The following is a 14,177-nucleotide window of genomic DNA, read 5'->3' as shown; positions in this document are numbered from 1 at the left end:
TGTCCAACCACAGTCCTCCACAGACCCTGAGGACCCTGGGTGTCCCGGTGTTTTGATCACTGCTCACTTGATTAAGGAGTTTACTTTAGTTCCGAATAAATAAACAAAGGGCTAAATTTCTATGTTTGGTGCCAAGATGTGTGCTACAGACACAGCTAGAACCAGTCCAACTGCAAGACTTTAAGATCAACAAGTTTTATAAAAATGGAAGAAAGATATGGAATTATTATTTCAATAGTTTCTACTATGTTCCAGGCCCAGTCATACATCTCTATCTATCTGCATCTATACACCTCTGTTCAAAAATCTAAGCCTCGGATATTGTATTCATTTTACAGGTAAAGACATTGAGACTGTTATGGGAAAACAAATGTATGTATGTACCTGAATCAGTCAGCTACGATTCACTAAGAACTATAATGCGAACAGTGGTGAAGGAAAAATGCAAGCATAATAAAAACTGCTTCTCGCTCCTTAGCAGCGTCCAATCTTTTTGAGAAAACAAGGCACATGTGCAAAACAAGTATCAAAAAGGCTCAAGGAGACACAAAGCGTGGAGCAGACCCAAAGCACAAGGAAGGGGCCTCGCTCTCATCCGATCCACACCCCAGGGCCCAGCAGAGTCCTGGCACCGCACGGGTGCTCAACATCTATTTGATTTGTCAAGTGCCGGCTAAGCGTCGGGCATTGAACTAGACGTGAAAAATACACAGATGTGTAAAACACCATCTCTAAGGTCAAGAAGCTCACACGGGCTGAACTGCTGTGGAAAGTTTCAAGACAGAGATGAGCCTTGGAGAAGAGAACACGCAGCAGGAGTAGAGGAGGCAGGAAGAATGGGAACAAAGGCACCCGCGCAGGAAGAAGAACACGACTGTGGATGGTGACAGGGCATGAGTGGACGCCCAGAGGCTTGGCCTCCGAAAGCAGAGAATTTACATGGGAAGGAGCAAGATCAAAGGCTGACGGACTCAAGGAAGCCTCTTTAAGGACTTGGAAGGTTCATACACGAAACAACCGGCTAACACTGGTTAAATTCTGAGAACGGACCTCATAGAAGGTAATCTGAGTCGTGCAAACAAGCTAGTTGGCTCATAGCTGAGCAGTTTACTATGAGGATCATTAAGGAACTACTCCACTGCCTGCCATTCTCTGCGATGACCATAATCTTTCCCAGCCATTTTTACTGTCTATATAGGCCTTTGGGAAGTACGTAAAACTTATAATATGGCAGGCGTTATGAAAAACAAACTGAGCTATATTAGGCATTTTCTTAGGTTTTCTTAATAGCCGTGATTGAATATGACAGCTTTTTTAACTAATGGTCCTGCCGACTGTGTAAATTAGAGGCAGAAGTTGTTCTTAAAGAATACCCAGGTGGACGGGGAAGGGGACTGGACAAAATGTCCTACACAGGCCCGGGGAAGCCAGCTGACGTAATATAGGGCGTGGGGAGGGAGCTGCATTTCAAGTAATTTTCTTATGATGAAACTGTCTGATGAGTATAATTTTATTCCCCCGTTGCAGATCAAAGCCTTTAGTACCTAGTACAAAGAAACGTGTTCAGGTGGAAGACTTGCATTATATAGTATACATAAGAATAAACAGTTTGGGGCAAACATGGTTGAGATTCTTCCCCTTCAGCAGTTCTGTGTTCACAAAATAAGAAATAAATGCCTCACAAGATGACCCTGAGAATCCTGAAGAGCAGTAGAAAGTCTAAACATAAACCCAGCCAGGCATCTTCAGAGCCTCCAACTGCCATCCTTTTGCCAGCCTGATGCCATTGAAAACATGTATAGGATTTAGGGTCAGGTAGTTCTGGACTCAGACCTCACCTTTTCTACTAATTATCTGTGTGGTCCTGCATGCTTTGCCTAACCTCTCTGAATCTCCAGGTGCCTACATTATAAAACCAGAGTTGTTGTGAGGATGAAATAAAATTCCCAAGACCATGTATGTGAACTGTTCAGCACAACGCTTTGCAGCACAAGCTAGTAAGTGTATGATATCAGTATTAGTATTACTGCTGAGAAATCTCTTGTTGCCATTATCAGTTTACTGAACTAAGAATATGCTGGATTTAACCAGAAGACCTATGTCCTGGATTAGCTACTAGTAAGAACCTCTACTTCTTCATCAATAAGTGACAATACTATATATACAACATATATATAGTTGTATATATGTATATATAACATATACAATATAATGACAATAATGTCTGTTTTGCCTAAATCACAAGATTATGGGAAACTTTAAAGGTAATGTATCTGAAAACTATAAACTGTCAAACAAATTAAGGTATCCACCCTAGAGTACGTTCCCAGATGAAAGATGCTCAAGTGTTAAGGTCATTTGCCTCCGCTTAATGCACCATGAATATAGTACTAATCACTCTACTAGCACCAAAAGAGGGAATATATTTACAGCATAACAGTTGTTTGTTTGTTTGTTTGTTTGTTTTGAGGTATGCGGGCCTCTCACTGTTGTGGCCCCTCCTGTTGCGGAGCAGAGGCTCCAGACACGCAGGCTCAGCGGCCATGGCTCATGGGCCCAGCCGCTCCGCGGCACGTGGGATCTTCCCGAACTGGGGCACGAACCCGTGTGCCCTGAATCGGCAGGCAGACTCTCAACCACTGCGCCACCAGGGAAGCCCACAGCATAACAGTTTTTCAGTAATGGCGACCTAATGTGAATCTGACTCTTTAAACTTATATTAACATGCAGTCGTACTACTGTGAAGATGAATCCCATAAACATTTAGTAGTATATAATGCGCTCGAATTCATAACGTGACCCTCTACTAAGAAAATGTGAACATAAACAGACTATTTCCACTGCTAAATCATGGAGACTTAAAATGTACTAATAACAACTCCCTCTCCAAAGATTAACATGAGAACAAACATGCTTTTTAAAACTAAACACAAAACTGGGATGCAGTTAAGGAAAATACACAATTCCCTAAACTTTTGGGCAGCATCTAATTGATTTTGTAAGAAGGTCAAGAGATAATTTTATATTTTGCACTGGAATTGCAAGAAGCCTGGAGATGCTAAGGTGACAGCGTTGCTTGTGTGAGAAGTTAGAGCAGGCTTGTCCAGGGCTCAGAGACCATGGATACACTGGACGCCAGAGGAAATTAAAGACCTGATTTTCACTCATTTCACCCCCTTGTCTATCCTTGGACACGTGCCAACCACAAATTATTTTTCCTCGGCATGTAGAAGAGGAGAGATGGGATTTAAACATTCTCCTCCACCTGTACACGGTATCTTGTGATTTTAAGAGCAAAGGTTTGGGTTAGAGGAGAGGCAGCCTCAGGAGATTACCACAAGTAAACTGTGAGAAGAGTTGAAATAAATTTTAGCTGCTCATCATTAGCCTACATATTCTTCCTTGTCGATTTCCTTGTTCTTTTTGTCTTTGAGCTGGAATTCTGGACTGTGAACAGGAGGTCATGGGGATGGAAGTAGGTCAAAGTGAGTACTACTGCCAAGACCACTTGACCCGAACATCGTTTTGTTGTGACGACTGGTTTAAAAAAAGAAGACGGGGATTGGAGTGCAAGAATGGCTTTGGTCTTGGGATGTGAAAGAAAAAGAAGGCTTAACAATTCGAGATGTGGACCGTGAGACTCTCCCTCTTCCGCGCAGCCGCTCACACAGCTCTGTGCATTCATGAAACAGGATCTGATACAATAGGATCATGTGTAATTGTTTTGCTTGGTTATCAACTAACATTCTCTGCTTTTTCTATCTGTAGTAATTATGCTTATTTGACACATTTCAGTGCAAAAACCCCTCAAAACGGTAAAGCACACAACGATGTATTGAAAGGCGAGTTAGGGACGGGGGAGCCGTACACCTGTGCTGAAGAGAAAGGCCGGGCTCACCTCCGAGAGAACACGACGGAGTCATCGTTTTTTAAAACAGTTCAAAGAGCTGTTTATTCTCTCTGACTTTTGACATTGGGGATGAATGTCTAAAATGTTCACAAGAGAGGCTGAGTTTTTATTTGGGGGGAAGAAAGATAACAGAACAAAAAGAGTAACAGCAAATGGATGCACTGGTCTCTGGAATAAACAAGCGCTGTTCCCTGGAAAACAGTTTTAAAAAAAAAAAGAAAAAACTCCCTCAACTAGGAAATGGAAAAGCTGTTCGAGCTCTCAGCCACTTGAAGTTGTAAATGGTGTGGGTGTGAAAAGCAGTAAAGAAAAACTAGACCCCGTACAGTTCCGGCAAGAGGAGTGGGTGTACAGCAAAGGAGAAAACCAAGATAACATGCGGCAGAGGGGCTGTGCGGTACCCGGAGGAAGAGGATGGGGCGCGCGCTGCGGAGGGTGACGGGTGGCCCCGTGCACAGTGACCACGCTCAAAATCAGCTGCTTAACGAAAATGCAACGTCGCCTAGATGCTCTATAAAAAGAAGAAAAGGCACAGTCCAGGATGTAAACTCCACGTGAAAAGTGTGTCCTAGGAGCCAAACTCTCCCAGTGAACAGACCTTGACAGTAAAGGAGCATCCACGCTGGGACTGAAGGGTGAAAGGGCAGAAAGGGGTTCCTGGAAAGTCTGCCCTCGCAGAGAGAGGCACGCACATTCCTCTCCCACGTGCTGGACGGGAAGGGCAGGGCTGGGCGAGGGCTGTGGGGGGCCGGGGGTGGGTGATGGTGGTCCGGAGAACCAGCAGCCCCTCCCATAGCAGCTCCTCGAAAGCTCAACCTTGAATGCCAGCGCCTTCTGCCTGCAGCGGGGCCTGAAAAACACCCACTTCTCACCTCTGCCGAGCCTTTCATGGCTCCATCTCCGTCGGGTCTCCAGTTGTTTACTTGTAATTAGATTCTCCTGTGTTTATAATTCCCAGCATGGAGGATGAAACTTTTATCTTAAAATGTTATTTATTTACTCATTTAGGTTAAAAAAGAGCAAATAAGGTTGCATCTGTAGCTTCTTAGAAAATGATTATAAGTAAATAAAAATTGAGAACTGATCCTTAAAGTCATAAGTTTACATTTAGGAACAAAAGGATGATGTGCCATTGATAAATCGAAACAGGAACTATTCAGAGTAAGGAAATCGTACCTGAGGGACTTTTGGATTAAAGATGACAAGTACCAGGTGAGCAAGGGGATCCTGATGGGACCAAGAGGATGCGAACACTGGGCCACGTGCCCAGAGAGATGCCACCTGTGAGATGACTCCAGAGATACAGGGAGTCTTACAGAATTTACACGTGAGATTTGCTTTCTGTTGCCTACATGTAATATCTACACTTAGAGGTAAATTCAAATTTTTGAGGATGAAGTAAGAAAAAATATTTTTCAAATAAATGTCAAGGCTTAGATGAATTCTATGAGCCAGTGAACACAATAATATACAGAATAAAGAAAGATTTTGAAGAAACACAAGAAACTATTATTACCCACAAGTTTGTTCTTTTCTGTTCTACACACTTTACTCTCTGGTTCACATTTTCAGAAGTTCCTTACCTGGACTGGCTCTTCACCTTTTCATGTTTTCCATTGAAGTTCAAACTACAGAGGTTTTTCGATTTTGAATGTGCAGAGTCTGAGTCCACGTTTGCCTGTGTTTGTTCTCGCAGACGATCGTGAAGCGTTGCCTCCTTTTTCAAGTTCATGTCCGAATACGGGCAGCCAAAGGCACTGGTTTGTATAAAAATGAGAGCACAGGTGTCAGTTTAGGGTGATACATCAGGGCTGTACTGTCATTGCAACAGACATACATCCACTATTGAAAAGCTGAATAGAGACATTCTCCTTTCACTGAACACACTCAGGTTAAGTTTCTTTTCATATTGTCCTTTGCGAAGATCTCAGGTGCCAGACCATAGACACCAGTCAGCAGACATTACAGGTACAGTCATCAGCAATACGGTTTTCACAATCTAAAAAACTTAAAAATCTAAAGGACTTCCCTGGTGGTCCAGCGGTTAAGACTCTGCGCTTCTAACGCAGAGGGCTTGGGTTCGATCCCTGGTCGGGGAACTAAGATCCCATATGCCGTGAGGCCAAAAAAAAAAAAAAAAAAAAAAAACCTTAAAAATCTAAGAATAACCTAAAGGTGTACATCCAATGGAGCAGCGAAAATGTCATGTAAACACCTAACTCAGTTTGTATCCTCCAATATTCAAGCTCTAATTTGACTACCTGTATCACAAAATACTATGGGGTAACTAAACATCTTTACCAGTAATCAGAGAATATCATGCTTTTACTTCTTATCATTCATGTACCCAGAAATACTGTATCTGGATGACTGCTTCATCCTCCTGAAACCAGCTAGGAAGTTTTGTGTTTGAATGTGAAGGGCCGGTTGTGGGTGAAAGAGGAGAGACCACAGTCAAGGCTGAATCCTGACTCCAGGATGTGTTAGGAGGCTGACAGCAGGCTCAGGGCAGAGGCTCTGGCTCCTGCCACAGGTGATCGGTTGTCTCTGGTAGATTTTTGTGCCCACGTTCCTGTCCCCAGAGGCCCCCAATCTCTGTGCTGCCGGGAACCAGGCAGATGCTGTCAGGGGCCAACCAGGCAAGACGGTTCCCCGCCCACAACCCTGAGGGAGCTGGTCCACCGAGCTCCAGTTCCCCTCCAGTGAAATGGGAAAATCAGATCCAGCTCCTACGGGCTGTTGTGACCACGAGGAATCACACACACACACACACACACACACACACACACACACACACACACACACACACACGGTAGCTGCTCTCATTACGACAGTGCTGTCATCCTTTACATTTGGGGAGCACAGACTCAGATGCATCAGTACCTTGGCAGTTGGCTCTTTTTTTAGGAACTCACTTCCTGCTTACTATAAATTTGCTGGTATATGGTGCACAATAAATCCTTTCTGATATGTGAAAGTTTGCTTTTGGTATTTTAAAGTCATGATAAAATCAGGGAGCAATGCAGTTTTCCTCTGTTTTACAGTAGATTTGAGTTTTCCAGGGAGCACTTATACACAGTCTAACCTCAGAGGACTTTAGTACCAACCTGGATCTAGAACGGGCCTTCTGGACTTTGGGATGGGGTGGTTCTGATAACACACCAGCCTTGCCCAATATGCCAGGGTGGACCTGTACTTTGCCAGACAGGGGCGCCCCTGTGGATGCATGTTCTGTAGTTAATATTAATTGGCACTACTTCTTAGTTTATTCCGTTATTGATTCAACAACCCACTAACTGAGCATGTGCTACATGCTAAGCACTTTGGAGAATATAAATCTAGTGAAGAAGTTGGGATATATACGAATAAATACAATTTATAATAAGAACAAAAGCTACCCCTATTGAGTGTTTACATGGACCCATTGCAATACAAGGTGTTTTACATATATTATCTCTAATATTTAGTACTAAATACCCAAAGATGGCATTGACATATTTTTTTCTAGGTTAGAAAACAGGCTCACACAGGATAAGCAATTTCCCAAAGTTACCGGGCACCTTCTTGGGAAACCCCAAAATAAATCACTTAATTATTAGCATCAATCACGTGGGCAGAAGTGGGAAAACATTTTTAGCACCATCAAAGAAAAGGAATGTAATTTTTGTGCAAAGTGTAGCCAAGGCAAGCATTCACAGGGAAAGCAGTACAGGGTTTGCCACGGTTAATGTCTAGGGGAAAATAAGTCAGCCCATGCTGGGTCCTGGATGAGAAGTGCAGAGGTGATAAAGCAGTTTCCAGCAGGACCAACTGGTTTAGGCTGCAGCATATGAGATTTAAGGGAGATTTTTAGAAAGAACTTTCTGCAGATGAAAATTGAAAGGCATTAGGCTAACCTAAGGGAGATGGGGAAATGTTTATTTTAAGCACAGCTGAGTTTTCATGAAGACACTACCACTCAGAAGCTTTGCTATCCATCTAATATATACTCCCAATTTGAGATTTTTTAATGATCATTACGGTCATGAATTTTCTAAATTCCATGTAATTACCCCACATGACTAGTACTGCATGACACTCCTGCTGTCTCTTCCTCAGGCTTATCTATCCAGGATTGTAGAAGCTACCATTCATCCTCTTGCTCAGTACTTGCTTAAGCTGAGAGAAATTTTGTTTCCCTCAATCTTCATTCATTAATCACTCTTTTACTCATTTAAACATTCATTTATTTCCTAATCCCATTCTAGCTCTTCTTTGTCTCTCAGGTACTCAGGCATGCAAGACTAAATGCAACGCCTCGGAGCATCCGTAGAATGGAATATTGCTCGATTGTGGGAGGCGGCGCATATGAGAAAGTATCTCAGGATTATACAGATCAGAAAAAAGCATGACGTTCAAAAGAATATTCTGGGTTGGCTAAAAAGTCCGTTCCAGTTTTTCCGTAACATCCAAAACGAACTTTTTGGCCCACCCCATATTAAATGACAAAAACATATTTTGCAGAAGATGCTGGTGGAGAACCTGAAAGAAGATAATGATGGGAGACAAAGGGAAGGTACGAAAGGAACAGGATGAGGGGGCTTTCGGTTGCATTGTCTGCACCATTTTCCACCTGGGCTCTGCTGTGAACAAGTTTCTGGATTGCAACACTGTGCTTACTTGTGTTCAATGCAGAGAAATATTTATGTTAAAGAGATGACATCCCAAATGTCAGCCTGCCCTCCTGCACATGTAGACCCTTACTCATGCGCGCGCACGCGTGCGTGTGTGTGTGTGTGTGTGTGTGTGTTTGGAAGAACATACGTGACTGCATAAATCTGTACACATAGGAAAAATCTGATTGAAGTGGTTGTCCTAGGTGTGATACAGCTACTTAACGCTCACTTTTGATTTAGCCAAATACTGGGGGAAAAGGTTCTGAAGACACAGTCTTTTTAGAAAATTGCTGACATAAGCTGAAATTTCTGTGACTTAAGGCTCTGTTGGTCAAGGTAAAATGATAGCTTCTTGACAGACAGGTAAGTGGCATATTCAAATTTAAGCTCATAACGGACCATGATAAGGAGGCATGAAAACCGCAGGCCAGGAGGGAAGGCCTGAGAGGGCCTCCTGGGGGAGGCGGGGTTCTTCTGATGCAGCAGACCAGCTCCCCATCCCTCCTTAATTCAACATGTGTTTGCTGTCGGCAGGAAAAGAAGGAAGAGAGAGCAGGAACTATACAGTTTTTAAAAGTCAGAGACAGTAGGATATTGGGAATTTTATACAGTTCAACCAACTAATTTATAAAATATGTCAGGCCCAAGTTCATCAGCAAGACAGATGAATAGAGGGCGAACGCTAAATGAGTGAAAAACTGCTCGGCAGCTGCAGACAAACTTTAAGAGAGATTTCTGGAGAGACTGGAAACTGAGATCCTAGTAGCCCTCCTGATAAACAGAAGGAAACATAAAAATGGCTGCCATTAAAAATACTAGTTTTGCTTTTCAGAATATTTAAGTAGAATTTTTAACATCTGAGGAGAAAGAGAAAAATAAGGACGCAGCAGCGTCCTTGGGGGCTCCGCTGCTGGTTGTAATGGGGCAGGGGGCGGGGAGGGGGGGGCTGGAGTGGCTGGCACTGAATCACGGCAGGTGGTGTCACGCCCGGGAGGGTCCTCAGCCTCTCAATTCTCCTTCCTTCCACAGCAGGGGCACCTGATTCCACAGGTCGGTGCAGTTTCCTCGTATTCTCAGGACCGGTCCTGATCCGAGGGACAGAGGCCCTACGTTCCTACTTGGTTCTTGCCGGGCCATCTCCCATTAGGAGGCCCTCTGCCTCCTAATCCCAACCTAGGCAGCCAGGCCCCCCGCTTCCCCGATACCAGCTGGCCAGTCGCCTATGTGCTTCTCCCCCTGATATTCTCTCCTACTGTGCTTTACCCACTGGCTGGGATCCCACCTTCATTTTGGATTCTTCCCGTGCAGCTCCAATTCCAAGAGTCTAGATAGCACCTGCTGATTTCCAAACCCCTTGGACTCCAGGTTCTGCACATCCAACCATATGAACATCTTGTATCTACAATGTTTTCATCTTCTCATACCCAAGCAGCAAGTGTGGTTCCTGCTTCTCTGACTACCTTGTTTTGCTGAAAATAATGGGCCATGATCTGTCAAATCCTGGGAGATGGACAGTCTGGACCACGAGGTTATAACTAAGCTGTCACCACACACCTAATTGGTAGCTTCCCAACCCCTGTGCAGCTGCACCCTCAGGGTGGCCGGAGGGGCCTCAGGCACCAGAGTCCTTCCAGCCAGAGCGGCCTCCTCCAGACTCTGAATTCCCTCCCTTCCCAAGTACTGATTTGCATTTTCTCTCTGTGACATGACGTTATAAGGGTAGGGAGGCGTTACAAATTTAAGCAAAATGGCAAAGATGAAAGAGCCCCTTGGGTGCTGTACTTCAAAACATAAATAAAAGCACAGAGGTCAGCAATATTTCAGGAAGAGTGTCAGGTCACTGACAACATTTTTGCTGATCCAGAAAAGTGAAGTCATCCCAAAAAGGCAAGTAGCTCCCAGGAGGAGCCCTGATCTAGGAATATGCCCTCATGTAGCCCAGGAATTAGGGATGTAGTTAAACTGTAAAGAGTTCTCTAATGCAACTAAGCCACCCCTCCAGGAAGCCCACTGCCTTTTGTATTTTAGTCTCAATTATTTTATTATCCAGTTATATTCTTTTCTTTCTAAGACCTAGATAAGACAACATATCTGAGCTGGGAGGTTACATGCTAAAGTCTCTTCGCTTAGGTTCAAAACGTAAGAATTTACTTGTTGGAGTGAGTGGGGGCCTCGTATTGGGAAGCGCTCCCGGAAGAGACTGTCTGAGGGGTTGGCCTCCCACAGCAAAGGTCGCAGGAAAGTCCTGGATGCTGCCCCTGCCAGAGGGTAAGGGGCTGAGACTCTCAGAGAAGGGGGTCAGCCAGGAAACAGGAGGGAGCAAGATAAATGCTGCCTGCCTTGCAGCCTGGCCTTGGGCCCTGATGACACCAAGATCCCCAGCCCGCTGGCAGGTCCTACATCCTACCTGTCGCGTTAAGAGCAGCACCCACCTCCCACCCACGATGTTCCCTGGTGAACAGAAGACCATTTGTCCTCACTGCCATTTAACTTTAATATGTGGGTAGCTTAAACTTACATAGTATGTTAAATGAATATATTTTATTCTTAAGAAGATATTGATTTCTTGGCCAATGGTACTGAAAGGCACGATAAACACTGAAATGCAGGTTACTGGAATTATAGAATATCTGTAATACTTTCTATGGAAACTTTTAAAAGCTAACATAGGACTTAAACTGTTACCGATTTTACTTCTATGAGGATTGTGAGCAAGTATAAATGAGTTATATATACATACAGAGAGAGAGAGAGAGAGAGAGGCCAGGGATATAGACCAGGAAGGTTCCAAGAATACGTTATAGTATCTACTGAGGATATAACGCAATTTCTATTACATTGTTCTCAAATACAGAGATGAGCAAAACCCAACTGGTATATGTAAGATTCTAAGGTCTGAGTCAATTCTCTTCAAATTCCTGAGGCTTTAAAATGTGTTTACCTGACCCCCCGCCACCCCCCAAAAAAAGAAAAAAGTGAGTTTACCCAAGATATATTACAGTAAACTTTCTAACTTTTGTCCATAAAATAGCTGATATTGTCACTTAATTGTCATTAAAAATACTAGAAAATTTAATGCACACAGTAAGAAAAACGTATGAATATTAAGAACAAAAGTTTCATAAGTAGAGTTAAAAGAAGTCTACAACTATGTAACTCAGACTTCAAAGAGTTGGATGAAACAAATTTGACTCCAAAAATACTTTTCTGATCGACATATACACACTACTATATATAAAATAGATAACTAATAAGGACCTACTATATAGCACAGGGAATTCTACTCAATATTCTGTAATGACTTATATGGGAAAAGAATCTAAAAAAGAGTAGATATATATGTATAACTGATTCACTTTGCTGTACACCCGAAACTAACACAACACTGTAAATCAACTATGCTCCAATAAAAATTTAAAATAAAAAATAAATAAATAAAAATACTTTTCTCTGGGGTAATTCAGCCTGTAAAATCATCCTACGTATTATAAACTTGCTAACATGGCCAATTAAGAAGTTAGAAGAGAATTACTACTCAAGTTAAGCATTGAAAAGCACAGATATAAGAACTAGAAAACTGTATTAAAGCTACTAGTACCAGAGGCTTGTTTTTCATTTCCTCATCTATAAAATGGTGACAGTACAGGGATTTTTGTGAAAACTAAATGAGACAATCTAGGCAAGGTCCTTGTATAGTGACTGGCACAAATTAAATGCTCATGAGTTTTTAGTTTTAAAAAAGTCATTCTGATACAAAATATAATACTAATGATCCCTTTTATTTGTGGTTATTATATTTTTCATTCTAAAATTTCCATTTATTTCTCGCTCTCCTTCTGTTAATATCTGCTTTATAAATTCAGGTTCTCTAATGGTGACTCCATATATATTTACAATTGTTATATCTTCTTGATAAATTGACTTTATCATTACATGATGACCCTTGTCTCTCACAACAGTTTTGGACTGAAAGTCTATTTTATCTGACATAAGTACAACACCTCTGCTCTCTTTTGATAACCATTTTCATGGAATATCTTCTTCCAACCCTCCACTTTCAGCCTATGTGTGTCCTTAAAGCTGACGTGAGTCTCTTGTAGGCAGCATATATTTGGAAGCTGTTTTATTAATAATCTATTCAGTCACTCTATGTATTTTGATTGGATAATGTAATCCATTTACGTTTAAAGTAATTATTGATAGGGAAGGACTTATTAATGCCTTGTTAATTGTTTTCTGAAGGTTTTATATTTTCTTTGTTCCTTTCTTCCTCTCTAGTTGTCTTCCTTTGCAATTTGACGATTTCTTTCTTCCCCCCTGTGGTACGCTTGGATTACTTTATCTTTTTGTATCTACTACAGGTTTTTTCTTTGTGATTACCATGAGGCTTACATAAAACATCTTAAAGTTATAGCAGCCTATTTTAAGCAGATAACAACTTAACTTCCATTGCATATAAAAACTATACTCTTACTTCTCCTCTCACTTTTCATGTTACTGATGTCACAATCTGCATCTTTTTATATTTGTATCCATAACAAGTTTCTGTAGCTATATTTATTGTTCACATCAGTGTGAACTGAATAAACCTGGGCTATCTTGTGTCTAAGCAGCATATCAGTTTCTAAAGAAATAAGTCATAAAACTGTTCAAGCATACAACTTAAAAAAAAAAAGACTGAATATCTCAATCATCACAGGACTTGCTCTCAATTTCTCATCCTCCTACCTTAATCAATGTCCCCCAGGTCAGCCCACGTAGGCTTCTCTCTTTCCCGTCTCCCTATTTAGCTATCCCAGATTGAATCTTTCCTCCTAGGAGCTGCCTCTGTCCTTACAGAAAAAAACACCTGCCCCTTTTTGCTTCCTGGCATCTCTACCCGTCATCCAGATGAAACAACAAAGGCCCAACTGCAGAGGTGGAGAACCAGCCCCCTCCTGGGGAGGACTCGGCCCCCATCACAACCTAGCCTACTGGGATCCTGATATGGTATTTGGAATATTCACAGATTTTAAACTGATAAAGACAACAGTACATCCCAAGGTTATGAACCCTGTTGGTGTATACAGAAATAGATAAAAATTAAATGCAATCTACACTTATTTTTGTTTCATTAGAGATATGAGCTTAGTCATTTCATTAATGTTAGTTCTAATACCAAAAAGTCAGACCCAACATATGACATTTACTTGGTATGCATTAGGAGATACCCTTTGATTGTGTGCAAAAATGTCATCTGAACTGTTCTGTTGTAGTTAATATTTTCAGTAAACTACACAGGGAAGAAAAAATGCATCAAGAGTGAATGTTAAAGTGTGTGTGTCTGTCTCTTTCCTCTAAAGTACTTTAGTGTATTGTTACTAGAAACTTCCAAGGTATAAACTATTCTCAAGGAATATGATCGTATACTAAATTGCACACTAATGGCCTTTAAAATTTTATGCTGTAACCAGCTTAATGTACTAAGTAATTTGTATAATCTATACATGGAGAAGATCTGATAGAATCTACAGTTTAAAATTTCTAACAGAATATTATCAACATAGTTAATATTAAGCAGTAAATTAAATAGTAAAGTGATGAATATGCTACATTATTAATCCAATCAAAAC

At 41.8% G+C, this 14,177-nt stretch overlaps 1 protein-coding gene and 1 non-coding gene across 3 annotated transcripts in view; one reads left to right on the top strand and one right to left on the bottom strand.

Moving 5' to 3' along the window:
• Positions 1–14,177, bottom strand: part of L3MBTL4 (L3MBTL histone methyl-lysine binding protein 4) — a 300,018-nt gene that overhangs the window by 89,989 nt on the left and 195,852 nt on the right. For both annotated transcript variants that reach the window (XM_027088566.1, XM_027088565.1), the window contains exon 13: positions 5,494–5,667. In XM_027088566.1, coding sequence (XP_026944367.1) covers positions 5,494–5,667 — 174 coding nt within the window. The remainder of the gene's footprint in view (positions 1–5,493; positions 5,668–14,177) is intronic.
• Positions 5,937–6,009, top strand: TRNAR-UCU (transfer RNA arginine (anticodon UCU)). The gene has a single exon. It is a non-coding gene; the product is annotated as a tRNA-Arg (tRNA).

Source organism: Aethalodelphis obliquidens, unplaced genomic scaffold (genome assembly GCF_003676395.1).
Source record: "Aethalodelphis obliquidens isolate GAN/ISIS:26980383/991018 unplaced genomic scaffold, ASM367639v1 scaffold63, whole genome shotgun sequence".
Lineage (NCBI taxonomy): Eukaryota > Metazoa > Chordata > Mammalia > Artiodactyla > Delphinidae > Aethalodelphis > Aethalodelphis obliquidens.
Note: the sequence above shows the minus strand (reverse complement) of the source record. Positions and strands in the feature narration are given on the sequence as shown.